This window comes from Centropristis striata, chromosome 6 (assembly GCF_030273125.1).
Source record: "Centropristis striata isolate RG_2023a ecotype Rhode Island chromosome 6, C.striata_1.0, whole genome shotgun sequence".
NCBI classification, from domain to species: Eukaryota; Metazoa; Chordata; class Actinopteri; order Perciformes; family Serranidae; genus Centropristis; species Centropristis striata.
Window position 1 is genome coordinate 33,787,628 of NC_081522.1, and position 18,286 is coordinate 33,805,913.

Genomic DNA, 18,286 nt, shown 5'->3' on the forward strand with positions numbered 1-18,286 from the left:
GCTCATCTTCATGGTTCAGAAAGTGATTTGCATAAAAAAAGGAAGCACACCCCATGGAGAAAAAATAAGCCACATCACATTAGAAGAAAAGTGACATGAATCATCTTAACAGTCACTCGAATGTCCACCAGCAGAACATTTATCTTGACTGTCACATTTAAGATTTATTATTCAGGCTGGAACATTAATAACGAGTTACGTCACGCATCTGCTTCTCAATCAGTTTTTTTTCTTACTGAATAAAAAACTAGTAACAAGTACCGAGATGAAAACACAAGTTGTGACCCGGAAGTCCCAATTCCAGTAGTCAAGATTGGCAGGCCACAAGATCACCAAGTAAAGACCACAAAGTCAAGATTGGTAGACCCTAAGTCAAGACAAAGAAACCTGTAACAAAGTGAAAGTCTAACCTTTCTGATGACTAGAAGGCACCTTGTCCCAAGTCAAGACTGGTAGGTCCCAAGCTGAGTCCTATTTCAAGACCAAATATACAAGTCCCAAGGCAAGACCCACAAGTCATAACTTGTCTGTCCCAAGGCAAGACCAATAACACCAAATTCAAGACAAAGAAGTTCCAAGACAAGATTAAGTTTAGAGGCACATCCCAAGTCAAGACAAACTAACTCCAATGTCCAAATTTGGTGCAGATAGTCCTTGCTTGTTTCATTTTTATAAAACAGCCAAAAAACAGCTGGATTTTGCTGTGGATTTTGAGTGTTTGCAACAAGTTCCCCAAACTACACGACCACTTAGGTCTTTTATGGGATATTGGATTTTTGAGTTGGAATACACCTTTTTTATATGCATTGTACACCGATTTTTCACCATTTTGCAACATACCCACGTATTTTATTGTCAGGCCTTGTATAGGCCGATAATATCTGTCAATGGATATATCTCTGTAATTCCTACCCTCAAATATGATCCACAGAAGGGTTTTCAAAATTTGTGCCACTACAACATCAACCCATTCTCATACCTAAATGTAATTATCACTGTTTTAAGCACGTCATTAACATGTCAAACTGTTGCAGTTTCATCAGGTTTGGACAACAGAACTTCTTCCTTAAGGTTGGTAAGGAAAAGCACATGGTAAGGTGTAGCAAAATAAAGTTAAAAAAAATAAACTAAATGTGCATCACAACAGGAAGTGAGGTAGTTATGGTTTAGGTGGTGTAAAGTGTGATGTAGACGTGAAAAAGCTACGTTCAGAAGTAAAGTAATGTAACTTACAACGTGAACTTTTGGTTTCACATGGGGCATGAACACCGGTTTGTTTGTCCCATCTACCATATTTATACTCCATATCATGGCTTCCACCTCTGCTTTTACACTCTGTAATGACATTTCTGCTTCATCGCGTCATTCATAATTACTAAGGCAACTAGAGGGTGTCACTAACGACAAACTAGGTTGTTTTTTTTTGGATATTTGTTTCAACTAACTGGTCAAATCTCATGCTTGTGACGTAGTTTTCAGGGGTAAAACATCACAACAGGCTTAAAACCAGCAGCTTTCTGCCTTACAGCTTCACATCTGACTCCTGCATATTAAAGTCGTCACTAGGAAGCAAAAAGAAAGCTGCCCACAGCAATTTTTCCTCTTCTGAGTGTTGACAAAAAAAACAAACGTACACTTTTCAAAAACGTTCCTGAGTGCTGCTGAACACTTAACAGCTGCTCGATTTCTGATATGGAAGCAGCGTTTCTCCCGCAGAGATCATTTCTGCTTTTTACAGAAAGAAGAATGACGCACTTCTTCCGCTGCTGACTTTTATAACCAAACAAATTGCAGCATAATATTAAAAGAAGAAGAAAAGAAAAAAAAAACACGCAGAAGGAAACACAAAGAAGCGTTCAAATGCAAATCTGGCTTTCATATCCACTCTGTGTGTTTCAAGGGACTCTGCAACACGGAGGAATACAAAGGGAGGGAACAGAGTTGTACAAAGGTGAGAAAACAACGAGGCTCTTAACTCAGCAAACACATCGTTCAACAAAGCAGAAGAACAGAATCAAATATTCATGTTCTCTAGTGAAACTGTGTTTGTGGAGTCTCAAGGTGGGAGAACTGATCCTTGGAGTGGTAAACAAGTTTTTCCCCTGAATAAAAGAAACTCTATATCTTCCTCAACGCTGTCCCTGCTGCTGCTGCTGGGGAACAGTGACACTGCAGAAAAGGAAGTGACAGCAACTGAAATGGTAACTACAACTCTCACTACAACTCTAAGAACAATACCCTAATGATTTAGTCGACTCTCAGAGAGGACGAAGAAGTAGCCTAAATGTTGCATTAAAGAAAATGCAAAATAGGGACGTTTCCATCAACTGGTTTAGTATGCAGTAACATACTTTGGTCAGAAGATGGCAGTGTAATGTATTGCTGTAGGCTAATCTGTCAGTAAACAGTAGAAGTTCTAGAAACTTCTAATTGTTCTTTCATTTCAGAGGAAACAGCTGATCAGTCATGTGAGTTACAGAGACTGTATCCCAAATCGGACACCGTTCGTTACTGTATCTCAAACGTACACATCTACAATGCCGCACTGTCCGGTATTTTCACGGTCATTTCGAATAAGATCGCCACCACCAGTGTAGGTATAATTGATTTAAACATATTTAAAAATCGAATTTTACTTACGTACATGGAGATTTACATGTGCAATTACAATACGAAAGTAAGTCTGATGAGACAAAGCAGTAAGAATGCTTGGGCGACACTCAGGAGACGATCTTAAAAGTACATCTGTATTTTTACTGTGCTGTATTTTATTGTGAAGGACAGAAGTACGGTCCGGGTGTATTGATAATGATGGTTGATAACCATGTTATTTATTTGGCTTACCCAGAAACATCCAATTTCCCCCAAAAAACTCAGCAGCCCCCATTGTTTTACAACGAGGAGATCCAAGTGTCAGATTTGGGATACAGTTAGCGTTAGGCTAATTCACTGGTGTTAGTGTCATTGGGCCGACTCTGGCCTAATGTTTGCGGTTAAAACAATATACGGCTTGAAAGATAAGAAGTTAGACTTTAGTTTCACACAATTTAATTAATCAGAAGCATAACATGATCACATATATTAGTAGTTAATTTGAAATTTTGATAGAATCTAAGCCGAACGTTGTCCTATTTGGGATACAGTTACGCTAAAAGTGTTTCCATCTCTGAGCGTAAAAACTTTTACGCACACATTTCCAAACGTTTTATTGAATTTTGGTGTTTCCATTAAGCTTTTCTCATGCAAATCTTCAAAATACTCAGAGCAATTCCATTTGTTGATGGAAAGGCGAATATTGTTAACAAAAGTTACAACTGTTAGCAGCTTTAGTTTACACCTAAAACTAAAATTCAGTTCCAACGTTACACAGGACCTGAGATTCTGCATTTTTAGAGAATGTTGCAATGGTTAAGGTCCTAGGCGGCACATGCAGCGATGCTAGAGAAGAGAGACAGGACAAGGTGTCTTTTTCGCCAATATCCGCTCTCTCGTCAACAAGCTGGATGATGTGAGATAGTTATTGTGATATGGGACACTTGATATGGGCTGCATGATACATCTCTCAACTTAGCTTGATTGTGGAGCTATCAGGCCGCATAGTCTACTGTGCACAACCGACACTACATCGCATCCACCTGTGTCTTTTCTCTACCAGGCTGTTGCTCTCTGTGTGCTCTCCTGAGCAAGTAATCTCTGTTTTTGGATAGAGCTTAACTTTCCTGGGACCTGTCCATTGCAACAGTCTCTTTAAATGCAGAATCTTGGGGTTCAAATTAAAGTTTGATTTCTGAGCAGTGTATCAGTCACAAAAATGTTGGTCAAATGCAAGTATTGTGCTGATTTGGTGATAGATTAGAGGTTTTAGGGTCACGTTTTTAAGTAAATCTGTCCAGTTTTAAATATATTTTGCTAGAATGTTAAACCTGTGACATCTCCGTCATCAGACTTGGCACATTGTTACTTATTGGTTGAATGAGCATGAATAAACTTGTCAGGATTCTGTTTCTGCTTCACTGCTGAGAACGTGACGCTGTGTTCCGGATCTCAACAGCTGAATCAGGTGTTCAGAGGACAAACGTGTCTCCATTATCCAAACAAGCCTCTCTATCGACAGTGGCTGCTGCTGCTGCGCACACAAACAAACAAAACACTAATTGTAGATCACAATCAATAAAAGGCTGACGGTCGGCTGGAAGCTGCAGAGATCAGGGACGCTCAGAGCCTCCGAGGTTCAAATCTCAACCTTCAGACAGGAAGCTCGGCTGTGAAAAGGCTTTCAGACTGATTTGGCTTTTATATCATTATTGTGCAGCTAAAAAAAATTTTCAGACGGTCTACCTACAAAATCTCAATCTTAAAAACAAACTAATATTTTTATGTATAAATTAAGGCATGTGGCAGTTAAAATCTACTCAATTTGTTAATTAGAGGCTCCAAAAATGGAGGTGTTTTTAGCAACCAAACACCTTGATTTAAGGGGTAATTTAAAAGTTAATTATGGCGATTTTAAGGGTTTGTTGTTTTATTATGAAAGATCAATTTTGAGAACATGCCAAAGATGTAAGAGAGTGAGGAAGAAAAAATAGATTTTCTAATGGCAGGGTACAATTACAGTATTGGATTGCATTTTAAATGCGACACACTCTATGTGGCGGTAAATGAGGTGCTCGGAGGTGGCGGCAGTGGCTGTGAACGTGGCTGCGCAGCAGGGCGGCGCGTCAACATTATCCCTGAGCCGAGGGGTGACGGAACGCCACGCTCCAGACCTCAGGCCACCGTGGCTCATGGATATTTAATTATCCTAATTAATTACAATTAAAGAGCAGGCGTTCCCCAGTGTCGTCTCAAGGGATTGCACTGAGCGCGCTCTAATCTCTGTCAGCCAGCGAGACGCCCCTCAGGCGATTTCTTCTTCTCCTCCTTCTTCTTCTTCTTCTTCTTCAAAGGTTCAAGCTGCAGACTTTCATCACATGTTTACAGAACACACAGTCACACACAGACATGTTGCTCCACTGATATATCCAATCCAATCCAATCCACTTTATTTATATAGCCCAATTGGTTTCCAAAGTGCTGCACAACAATAAATAGATAACACAATACAAAGAGAAAGAAGAAGAAAACAATAGAACAGTAAAATACAATAAGATAAAATAAATTAAAAATGGAATAAAATAAATAAAATGTAAAATGTATGCCCGCACAAATAAAATATGAATATATACACAAAAAAAACCATAGAATCATAAAATCAACCTTAATATTTACAGGAAACTACGAGGCCATAATTAATTCAGGCTCTCACGTTTATAATGTTGTTTTCCCAGATATGTGTACCGTACTCCAAGGTTAATATGCTGCAGAACACCACAGGAAAATAGTTTTAAGAGACTTTAGTGACACCTTAGTTATGTTTTGTTTATTAGTATAATGAGGTAATGTTTATAGAAAAAAATATCCACAAGATGTTCACTGACTAGGTTTTACAACATCCGTTTGTCCATAATTTAACTTTTTTTATGAATCTGTTTAGTCAATCGTACACGATAGGGGCATTTTAGAGTTAATTTTAAGAAATAATAATAATTACAAAGCAGGGGATAGGGGGCAATATTCTGAGAATAAACTTAGAATATCCTATTTTTTTATCTTACATATTTCCGAGAAAAAACTAACAAATTTACAAGAAAAAAAAATTAATATTTTCTCACAAATTTGTGACTTTTTTAAAAAAAAATCTGGAAAAATGTATATATAGTGGAGTATATATTACTTTTTATTATAACCACCTTTAACCTGAATTAACACAATTCACCATTTTAACTATATTGTGTTAATATGTTACTGATACCTTTTCTGGTTTCAAACAGACAAAATGTTCTGTCTTTAAATTCTCTTGTATAGTTATATTTACTATTCTTATAATAATTATTTTATACCTATCATTAATTAATTATTTATTTTTTTAAACTTCTATGTATCTGTACCGCTGTAAAAACTCTGAGAAAACATAATATTCTCACTTTGAAAGAAACCACTCTTTATGAGCAGTATTTTCAGGCCGTCGTGTTTCTACTTTTAATACAAGTAAAGGATCTGAGTATTTCTTCTACTCTTGCTGAGCTTTCATCACTCTTATCTGAGCAAACGCTGCACAAACATCTGGGTCTGCACACACACACACACACACACACACACACACACACACACACACACACACACACACAGGTGGACGCTGACCTGCTGACTCAGCTGGTTGTCTGTTTGTGTGATGACTCGGCTGCAGATCTGGAGCCTCTCTAACACAATCAGTGGCGAGCTGCGTCTTGATCAAAGCGCTCCACTGAGCTCAGGTAAAGACTGCAGCGCTCTCAGCAGCTGGGACAGAGCAGCTATTCCCGGAGCGCTGACGCTGTTGTTCTGCTGCTTCACTTCTATCCGCACGCCTGTATTTACCCTACACCTTTTTCGCAAATCCTGTTTTGTGTGTCGGACATGTTTGTAAAGGATTTGGCCCTCGGTGGCCCCATGTCCTACAAAGAAAGTCCTCCTGAATCAGGGGGGATTACATCCTGCTGCAGGGTCCCTGCAGTCAGCACTGAGAGACTCAGCAGACGAGAGCCGGACGTGATCGGAGAGAAGAATTCACTTCAAGACTCAACAGCTTGTAATTCACATCTGCTTGAATCCACCAGGACTTTCAACAAGGTTAGAAGTAGAGGAGACCACTTTTTGTTCAAATGTAGAAACCATAAGAATGAGAGCAGCTCAAACATCTGTTCTCCTTCATGCCATTTTAAACACTTGCTCATTCTCTGTTCTCATTACATTTGAGGCCCATACAAACAGCTTTTTCTATGGGTGAACTGCACTGTAGGCCACTGGAACGGAGCTTTTTTAAACCGTCTCCAGAGTTCAGAAACTCAGTTTTCAGTGTTGATGTGAAGACAGGGAAAACAGACTTTTGGCTTGCCGACGCCAGTGTGTACCATTATTAACAACAAGTTCTCCAACATAAACGGCAGAAGAGGTCGTGTGTCAGTACCACAAATTACATCACGTAGGCATGTACCACGGCTCGCGTTTCACGGCACAACAGCGCGTTCTAAAAAGAGCACATGTGTATGGTCCCCAGCTGTAAAAAAAGACTGAAGTTTCCGTGGATTTATGTTGTAAAACCACTGACCTTAGGTTTAGGGCAAAAAACTTCTGGTATGGCGTTAAAAAGACAGTTTAAACAGTAAATAAATGTACGTAAATGCCATAAATGAAGTAGTTACAAGGGTCAAGTGACTGCCGCAAGTTACGTTCAAAAACATGATTCCCGTAAGTTACGTAAAGGACCTAACTTAAGTTAAAAACGGTTTACTTTTGTTTCCGCACGGGACGCAAACCCCGCTCTCCTGGGAGAAAATCCACCGCTTGTTCAACACACTGACCTCCAACCGAATGTGGGAATCTGCCCTTTTAAACTGCTTGGTTGTCAATCACTACTGCATCAGCAAGATGGCGGCAGCTCCACTACAGCGGAGGGTGAAATTCGTAAATATAGCTTTTTTTTCTCTGCCTGTACACCCAACCTATATTGATGTTTTTGACGGGAGAACAGGCTGTTGTTTCCTTTGTGAGCCGTAACAGATGTGGCAAAATTTCTTGCCTGTGTGTACCATTAATTCCTTTGTGAGGCGTCAAATATGTGGTTTCATCTCCATAGACTGTATAAATAATGAACGTAGTGACTGTGACACCATCAATTGGTTTGTGGCCCGTTTGAAGCATCGAGTTCAGCGTTACACTCTTCGCCATATTGTTTTCGGAAACGGGGAGCAGACACTTTATTGACACATTGCCATGGATACGCATTGTTTCTCTTCTCTTCTGATGACGGCTCGCCTTGTTAGTGACCTGTCAATCAAAGGTAGCCACGCCCCAAATCATATGATTCTTTATCTTCTATTTTCTTCTAAATGGGGCCATTATTTACACAATTAACATGAAATTGTCTTGAAGAAGATTTTTTACTAGCGATTGAGACCATAGCAACCATTTCTGAGGTAATAAATCAAGTGAGAAGTTTTCTCATTTTGTATTGGAAATGAATGGACATAAATGCTTTTGCAGCGGCCGTCAACGCCCCCTGTTGGAATTTTTGGTAGAATGTAGCTTAAGGCACTTCCTGGTTTGCCTCACTGCTCAGACCAGGAGGTTGCCTCCTGATCATTTCATGCAATGGCGGAAGCAACCAAAATAGCTCTGCTACTAACCCTGCTAACAAGCTTACTACGGAGAGAACGATGCACCATATAACCCTCTAGGAGAAGTTAAAGCGGAGCGGACTGCCCTCTCCTCCTCCAGCTGAACACAGTTTAATTCACAGCTCTCATCTGACACTCACAAATAACCTTGTGAATCGTATGGTGATTACAAACACTTTTTCATATTCATTGTTACACTCGGCCTGATTGAGGGAATTCTGGATTAATTACCGACGGAGGATGTCAGAGATGCACCATGTCGTGGGGTCAAGAGCCCGGGCTCCAAAATGATTATCCAGCGTGTTAATTGGCAGTCAGCGGCGGTCAGAAATCCAGCTCATGAATACAAATGAAGTAGAGGTCGAGTGTCAGAGCGGCCCGAAGAGACAACAGACCCGGTTAACCCTGAATAACAGTGTCTCAGGTTCGGCAGATATTCACTTGGGTTGATTTTAGGGAATCAGACTGTGAACACATCTACAAACACTATCCCAAAACCTGGATCATTTTCCTGCTGCTGTAACAGCCTCCTCTCTTTTGGTTTCAGGCTTTCCACCACATGAAGTGCAGCTAAATCTCTACTCAAGTCGAGGGTTGAGGTAGTACTGTGTGATTCATCGTTTTTATATAAAAATAAAATAGGCAATTTAAAAGAGTGCAAAGTCTGTACAGGCCAGATATTTCTTTTTTAGAAACTGTGATCGTTTTTATAAAACTTTGAACCTGAAAGCACCTCCAGTCACAGATCTTTTTGTTAATCTTTCTTTCCTTACAAAAACTGAATAGATACTTCTACACCATGCATGCAACAGTAAATTTCTTTGGCTGCACTGGGAATTTCATGTACAAAGTTATTTTTATTTATGTAAATATGTTGGTTGTTGTTTACACTACAGTTCATCTAAAATGTTTAAATAACATAATATTTTGGTTAAGGCATGGTGTGGAAAAATAACTAATTTGCTGACAGCTATGTCCCTGCCAGTTCAAAAATCCCATCTGCGCCCCTGTTCTACACCATAGTTTGGTTTGTTGGCTGCTCCACCGAAATAACATTTTTTTCATAGCAGTACAAAAAAAAAACCCTCTGTCCTGAACAGAGAGAACATCTCAAGCTCCAACAACCAATTACACAGCTCCACTTTATAACAAAAAGTTTACAGGGGTTGTATTTTTTTATTTTATTTCATTTTTATCATCGTGCTGTCTGGGGCCTACTTACTTTAGAAATAAAAAAGCAGACATGTGTCATTGTAGGTCGTTTTCCTCACACAGAAGAAAGAGAGGTAAAGTGAAAAGTTGTCTGAAAGCAAAGACAGAAAAAGTGCAGGTTCTGCTGCAGCAACCACACAATAACTATTATTACTTTTAACCTGTTTTGTCTGAACTATAAGCTTCGGATGCAAACAAAACACACATCTGGCTAATTTTTGCACATTCTTCTCCTCGATGGGAAAACACGTGGCAATAAATTTCCCTTGGCTGCGTAAATAAAGACATGAAATACAAGAAGGTGCAAAAGATGGAAAGATTCTGATGTATGAAAAGCTGCTGGATGAACAAGTCCAGTGGTGGAATATAACTAAAAGTACTTTAGAAGAAATTAGTGACCAACCAATCCCTCCAGAGAAGAAGGTAAAGAAGGAGGTAGAGAAGGAGATAAAAGAAGGATGCACTTTTTTAATTTTAACCATAAAATGGAAGTTGAAACATGTAAATTAATATATTTTTAAATTTAATTTCTAAATGGTGTTAAATGTTAAATTACAATGAATTCTATGTAAAAAAAAAATAATAGAAAAAATACACATCATACTGCTGAATGTAAAATTAAGGCAACTTACTGTTATCCTACAGTGAAAATTTAAATTTAATGTTAAAAACATGAAAAGAGAAATCGAAAAAAGTGGTAAAAAGTGGCAAAAGTTGTGTTAAATGTGTGATTCAACAGATATTCACTGTTTATTATCTGTATTTTCAAAGAAATGATCTGTAAAATAACATTCATTTGGTGTTATTTGACAGTATTTAACAGTTGTTTTACGATATTCTTTTTGCAGTGTGGAGGAGGTGGAGAATTAAAGGAGAACTTAAAAAGAGTAAGTAGGCACTAGAGGATGAGGAGAAGGAGGAGAAGGCTGAGGAGAGGAGAGAAGAGAGGAGGAGGAGGATAGAGAGGAGGAGAGAAGAAAGGAGGAAAGAGAAGGAGGAGAGAAGAAGGAAGAAGGGGAAGAGGAGGAGAGAGGAGGAGGAAAAGGAGGAGGAGAGAGAAGAGAAGAGGAGAAAGGAGGAGGAGGAGGAGAAAAGATGTGAAGGAGGAGAAAAATTAGGAGGAGGAGGAGGTGAGAGGAGCCAGAGGAGAGATGAGGAGGAGGAGAAAAGAGAAGGAGGAGAGAGGATGAGTAGGGAAGAGAGAAGTAGGAAGAAGGGGAAGAGGAGGAGGAGTGGAGAGGAGAAGAGAGGAGGAGAGAGGAGGAGTAGAGAGGAGGAGGAGGAGTTTCTTTTACAATATTCTTTTTGCAGTGTGGAGGAGGTGGAGAAGTAAAGGAGAACTTAAAAAGAGTAGGCATTAGAGGATGAGGAGAAGGCTGAGGAGGAGGAGAGAAGAGAGGAGGAAAGAGAAGGAGGAGAGAGGAGGAGGAGAGAAGAAGGAAGAAGGGGAAGAGGAGGAGGAGGAGAGAGGAGGAGAAAAGATGTGAAGGAGGAGAAAAATTAGGAGGAGGAGGAGAGAGGATGAGGAGGGAAGAGAGAAGTAGGACGAAGGGGAAGAGGAGGAGAGAGGAGGAGTGGAGAGGAGGAGGAGTAGAGAGGAGGAGGAGGAGTGGATAGGAGAAGAGAGGAGGAGAGAGGAGGAGTGGAGAGGAGGAGGAGAAGAGAGGAGGAGGAGGAGTTTCCTACCTGTGCACTTCTTGGGGCTGCCGGGTCTCTTGCCGTGCATCCCCAGCTTGCAGACGAAGTTCTCCTCCCAGAACTCGGCGAACCAAACGTTCCTGCGGTTGTTGGACAGCGAGCGGCTCTTGAAGTAACGATCGAACGCTGCAGACAGAAACATTTAAAACAACGTTACAGTGATGATCATCTTCTAAATGTCTTTCTTTTCTCTGTTTCCGGCCTCACCGTCCACTGACGCCCTCTTAGGGAGGATGGTGACGGCGCCCTCGGCCACGCGCTCCTGCTGCACCACCGGGGAGATCTTCGACCCCCAGCTGTCGGAGCCCACCCAAAGGAAGTGACCCGTCAGGTTGTTACGCTTCGCCGCATCCAGGATTCTCCTGTCAGGAGATCACAGAGTCACTTCAACCAAAATATTAACTACAGCAAACATCTACAGACAGAGTAGAAGTGTAGAGAGGAGGAGGAGAGGGGAGGAGGAAAGAGGAGGAGGAGTGAGGAGGATGAGAGGAGGAGTGAGGAGGATGAGAGGAGGAGAGAGAAGAAGGAGGAGGAGGAGGAGAGAGGAGGATGATGAAAGAGGTGGGGCAGGAGGAGGATAAAGGAGGAGAAGAGGAGGAGGAGGATAGAGGAGGAAAGAGGAGAGGAGGAGGATGATGACGAGAGAGGAGGAGGAGGAAAGAGGAGGAGGAGAGAGGAGTAGGAAGGGGAGGATGATGACAAGAGAGGAGGAGGATCGAGGAGGAAAGAGGAGAGGAGGAGGATGATGACGAGAGAGGAGGAAGAGGAAAGAGGAGGAGAGAGAAGGAGGAAAGAGGAGGAGGAGGATAGAGGAAGAGAGAGGAGAAGGAGGAGGAGGATTAGGAGGAGAGAGGAAAGTGAGAGGAGAAGGATAAAGGAGGAGAAGAGGAGAGAGTAGGAGGAGGATAGAGGAGAAGGAGGAAGAGGAAGAGGAGAACGATCTCTGTAGATCTAGTCATGTTTTAGTTAAATGTTTCCATGGAATGTTTGTATTTGTTGCTGATATCTGGACATAAATTAATTCATTACAATTTTCATGTGATTAAAGAAGAAACATGAGGAGTAGGTCTCCTGCTCCTCCTGCTCCTCTCTGGGAGGTCTCAACATGAAGGATTTCTCTCTGTGTGACTCAGAGCTGCAGATTAACATCAGCTGCTACACTGATATCCTGTGAGTGTGTGTGTGTGTGTGTGTGTGTGTGTGTGTGTTGTGTGTGTGTAACTCTCAGCTCACTCAGATAATTGAAAGCTTGTTATCTTAATCTGCACTCAACATCTGCTGGATGAACTGATTAAATACATTGAGAACATACAGATACAGATTTTAGAGTGTTTATACTGAAGTTGCACAGTGAGAGAGAGAGTGTGTGTGTGTGTGTGTGTGTGTGTGTGTGTGTGTGTGTGTGTGTGTGTGTGTGTGTGTGTGTAGGTGTTAGTAGTTTGTATTCACAGTGTCCTTCATGATTAACAGATTATTTTCCAAAAAACGTGAACAAAAAAATACAGCAACACCCCAAATGGAAAAATTTATAAAAATTGGATTTTCGGTGAGGTTGTACTTCTACACTTCTTCTACACTACACTACTTGCGCAATGTCATTTAGCAGACGCTTTTATCCAAAGCGACGTACATTTGAGAGTAAATACAACACAAGCAAAAATGAAGTCAAGAAACATAGCAAGAGTAAGTGCTGCGGGTTAAGTAGAGTCCAGTAGGATGGAAGTGCTTTTAGGTCTTGCGAGCGGTCAGTGCATTATTTATCGTTGTCATCTGTGTAGATCAAGTGTGAAGGTGTTCAGTAAAGAGTTGGGTCTTCACTCTCTTCTTAAAGATTAATAAGGACTCAGCAGATTGGATGGAGTTTGGAAGTTCATTCAACCATCAGGGAGCTACAGAGGAGTAGAGTCTAGTTTGGTTCTTAGGTTCATCTGTGTCTACATGCCTACATGCTGTTGCTAAGTAGATGTTTTAACCATGTTACTGCAGCAGCCTGATTATGAATCCTGCTCTATATTTTGGCAAGGCTTGCCCCGCGTAGCATTGATTGCGGTGAGGCATCAACCTGGAGTACTTCAGGTTAGGAACCTGTTGCTCTTCAGGCCATCTGCAGTGGTTTCCTGTGGCTGTGTTATTGATTTACATTGACATTTTAATATATCATTAGTGTAGGCCCAAAGCAAATTGTATTCTTTAATTGTAAATGAATATTAAACATACAACTAGATGGATGGATGGATAGATAGATGGATGGATAAATGGATGGATGGATAAATGGATGGATGAATAGATAGATAGATGGATGGATGGATGATGGATGGATAAATGGATGGATGGATAGATAGATGGATGGATAAATGGATTGATGGATAAATGGATGGATGGATGGATGGATAAATGGATGGATGGATGGATGGATGGATGGATGGATGGATGGATGGATGGATGGATGGATGGATGGATGGATGGATGGATGGATGGATAGATAGATAGATAGATAGATAGATAGATAGATAGATAGATAGATAGATAGATAGATAGATAGATAGATAGATAGATAGATAGATAGATAGATAGATGGATGGATGGATAAATGGATGGATGGATGGATGGATAAATGGATGGATGGATGGATGGATAGATAGATGATGGATAAATGGATTGATGGATAAATGGATGGATGGATGGATAAATGGATGGATGGATAGATAGATAGATAGATAGATAGATAGATAGATAGATAGATAGATGGATAGATGGATGGATAGAAGATGGATGGATAGATGATAGATGGATACATGATGGATGGATAAATGGATGGATGGATGGATACATGGATGGATGGACAAACATCAAAGACAGAGCATCATATTCATAGTCAAGTCTAGGTTTTGATTCCAATTCTCCTGACAGATTTATTCAGTCTCCAGCCTTTCATTTGCACTTAAGTCCTCGCTGTAAAATCATATTAATAAATGCTAATAAAAGTCAGAAGGCTTCAGCCTCTGAGGACCATGAACATCTGAAGAAAACTTCATCACGATCCATTTAACAGTTGAGATATTTCAGTCTGGACCAGAGTGGTGGACTGGTTTATAATATCAGAATTATGATTTCAGCCTGTTTTACCTTTCTGAAGACGTGACATCCCCATCCCCTTATTGAGGTTTCTCCTGTGTTTTTGTCTGGTTATTTCTGTTTCCTGTTTCTGTCCTTTTTTGTTCCTCACATCGTTTCTCATTTTAGTTTCTAGTCTTCTCTTCCTGCCCTTGTGTGATTACCTTCCTTGCCCCGGATTAGTTTTACCTCTCCCTCATTACCCAGCCTCCCTCATGTGTTCAGTCTGTGTCTGTTCCCCAGTAAGCATTTCAGTCTTGTTTCACATGTTTCTCTCTGTGGTATTCTCTTGTTTTTGGACTTTGGTTGAGCCTTATGTTATTGTTTCCTCTGCCTGAATATTTCCCTTAATTCACCGGTGTATTCTTGACCTGCTGTGGTAATAAAAGACATTTTCTCAGTTGTCTTGGTCTGTCTTAGTTGTCTTAGTTTCTGACAGAAGACTTGAGTTGTGCTCCTCTAACCTGTCACTGTAAACCAGGGGTCTCAAACTCAAATTACCTGGGGGGCGCTGGAAGCAGTATCAAAATGACCAAAAAAAGGATACAAAATTACTTTAAAAAAAGACACAAAATGACAGAAAAACAAACTAAATTACTTGAAAAAGATGCAAAATGACCAAAAAGACGCAAAATGACCAAAAAGACACAAAATGACAGAAAAACAAACTAAATTACTTGAAAAAGATGCAAAATGACCAAAAAAGACACAAAATGACAGAAAAAAAAGAAATTACTTACAAAAGAAACAAAATGACCAAAAAAGACACAGAATTATTTTTTTTAAAAGACACAAAATTACCCAAAAAAGACACAACATTATTTAAAAAAGACTAAAAATAATTTAAAAGAGACACAAAATTATTTAAAAACGACACAAAATTACCAAAAAAAGACACAAAATTATTTAAAAAAGACACAAAATTACAAAAAAAGACACAAAATTATTTAAAAAGACACAAAATCACCAAAAAAAAGACACAAAATTACCAAAAAAAGACACAAAATTATTTTAAAAAGTAATTAAAGGGACCTTCCACACTCAACACGGTAAACTGCCATTCATATAAAACTAACATTAAACTTTCATATCAAGGTGAGGGCCACAAAATATCGTCACGAGGGCTGCAATTGGCCCACGAGTTTGAGACCCATGCTGTAAACTAATTAGTGTTGTCTTGCATCACATTTGGCCTGTACAGAGTTATAACTTGTGTGTTTTTACCGGATGTCGTCCTCGTTGGCGAACATGATGACAGCGCGGGCGTTGGGCGTCTCCACCAGACGCAGGATGATCTTGTCGAACTCTCCGGGTCTCGGCTCCCGAGGAACCTTCAGAGACTGAGCGATGCAAACCCCACCTGAGAGAGGAACAGAGAGAGAGATGGAGCATTTAAAAAACAATACTCAAAAACTAGCCGCAATGATATTTTAGTCTTTTGAGGCTGTGAGAGCTATCAGTCGAATAATCATAAATTCATGTTGGACCCCAACCAAACAGAGCTGGCTGTGTTTTACCACCTGTGTGATGATCAAATATCATCTGTGAAGTAATCTTTCTTCACTTAACCCCTTAGCGTTCCTGCAAATTAACCTTAAAACACCTGAAAAAAACATTGAAAATGTAAATTGAAAGCTGTTTTTGAATAGTTTTGAGTAAATCTGTGGTCACATTTGAAAGGTTACACTGTGAAGTTTATTCCCAAAGAGTCAGAAAAAGTGTAAGTGCTGCTGTTATTGAGTGATGGAAGTTGAAACACAGTTAAAAATTATTTTTTTATTGTTCGCCTGAATATTTTTGGTAAATACAGGCCTGCAGATCATTATCGCTGCACTTATTAGCTGGAAAACACAATGGGGTCAAAGTATAAAATATGACCCAGTCCAAGTTCAAATTTGATGAAGACATCTCAAAAAATGACTATTTTACACAGGTTTTTATAATTATCATAATAATAATTATGATTATGTATTTATGATATGTAGCATGAATATTAACTAAAACACAGTGGTTTTCTACATAAGCGTAACAGTGTAAAACACCCCTTAGCTATGTCCCGCGGGCTGGATGGGAACGCTAACAGGTTAAGTAAAGTAGCAATACAATAATATAAAAATGATTTCTTGTAAGTAAAAATTCTGCATTCAAAAGTGTTTTTTGTGTTACTTTTTCTCTTCTCTTTGCTGCTTGTTTTGTCTTTGTTTGTTAAATATAAGATCGATTTCTCTTCTAGGGCCTCAAGCAGTTATTTAAATGAAACCATGTGAGAAGTTAAGAGGTGAAATGTGGAACTGCTAACACGTGAAACACAACAAGGATCCCCCAATTGACAGTAGCCGCGTTTCCATTAAAGTCGAAGCGAATCTGAAGAGAAATTTTGAAATGCCTCATTAAAGAAAATGCAAATTCAAAATGTAGAGCAACTAAACAAAGCTGCAGTAACGTTCTTTGGTCAGAAGATGGCAGTGTAATGTGTTGCTGTAGGATAATCCGTCAGTAAACAAGAGAAGAAGAAGAGATTGTGAATGAGAGTGAGAGAGAGAGAAAACAGTAAAAGAACAGCTGACATATTCATGTGAGTTAAATGTTTACTACATCAGAACTTATTACGAAAAAAGTGTTTCCATCTCCCGTTTGCTGCATTTAAAATTTTCTGAAAAAAGACAAAAACTACCTCAAGCAAGTCTAAAAACGTTTTTGCACATTTTTAAACGTTTTATCGTAATTTTTTCAAAATCTTCAAAATGCGCAGAGAATAATATTGATGGAAACTTTCGTAATACTTTTGTAGGTTGGCAGAAAGTGGAAAAAACTGTTATAATCTATAATATTGTGTTGTGGGTTTATGCAAAATCATAATCAGCTCTCAGGTTAATGTGGTGGAGTAAAAAGTTCAATATTTCCTTCTGAAATGTTTCTCTGCTGTTTATGTTTTGACTGTGCTATTATTTCCCCATTATGTCTTTAATTATCTTCACCGTTTGTCTTGTTCTTATCTTCATGCTGCTGCTGTGATGTGTCACCACAGAGATTATTAAAGCTTCATCTGCAGTCGCTGGAACAAAGGTCAGCCTTTTTATTATTAACGCTGCCAGAAACTAAACACTGTCAAATTATCACTTATATCTCACTAATGTTTCATTCATGCACTGCAAAAAAAAAAGAGTTCACTTGAGGAAACTAATTGAATACTGAGTGTGAAATATATGCAAGCCCATTCTACCAGTTATAAAAATTAAAACGTGACTTTGTTAAGATTTTTTTTTTTCCCATATAAAGTCAAAATTATGAGATATAAAGTCATGGCACTATATCTCATAATTTCTACTTTTTTATGTCATAATTCAACTTTATCTCATAATAATGACTTTTTATCCCATAATCTTGATTATTTATCTCATAATTATGACTTTGTATCTTATAATTTTGACTTTTTTTATCTCATAATTTAGACTTTATCTCATAATAATGACTTTTTATCTCATAATTTCGATTATTTATCTCATAATTATTACTTTCTATTTTATAATTTTGACTTTTTAATCTCAGAATTTTGACTTTTTTATCTCAGAATTTCGACTTTTATATCTCATAATTATGACTTTTCATCTCATAATTTCCAAAACTGTTCTCTCATAAAAAAAAATTAAAATCTCATAATAATGAATTTTTATCTCTTAAAGATGAAATTATGAGATAAAAAAAAGTCGAAATTATGAGATAAAAAAGTCAAAAATTTCAACTTTTGAAACAGACAGACCAACATGTAAAAAAAATACTGAATAATGCCATTTCACGTTTAAAAAATCAGTGTTTATCCGGTGCTGTTCAGCTCGTCGGCAGAGGATTTAGAGCCAAGTTTGCCACGATCATTTGTTCCAGAAGTCTGATTACTAAAAAAATCCTTCATCTGGTTAAAATATAATTAAAAATTGCAAGTGTTTCTTAAAAATGTAGCTTAATATTGGCAGCATCTGGCTGACGCAGGTGCAAATGACAGATTT

At 39.0% G+C, this 18,286-nt stretch overlaps 1 protein-coding gene across 2 annotated transcripts in view; it reads right to left on the reverse strand.

The window, feature by feature from the left end:
- grm8b (glutamate receptor, metabotropic 8b) overlaps positions 1-18,286 on the reverse strand; it is a 174,997-nt gene that overhangs the window by 57,390 nt on the left and 99,321 nt on the right. For both annotated transcript variants that reach the window (XM_059335456.1, XM_059335457.1), the window contains 3 exons: positions 15,507-15,642; positions 11,373-11,527; positions 11,154-11,291 (listed from right to left, as the gene is read on the reverse strand). In XM_059335456.1, coding sequence (XP_059191439.1) covers positions 11,154-11,291; positions 11,373-11,527; positions 15,507-15,642 — 429 coding nt within the window. The remainder of the gene's footprint in view (positions 1-11,153; positions 11,292-11,372; positions 11,528-15,506; positions 15,643-18,286) is intronic.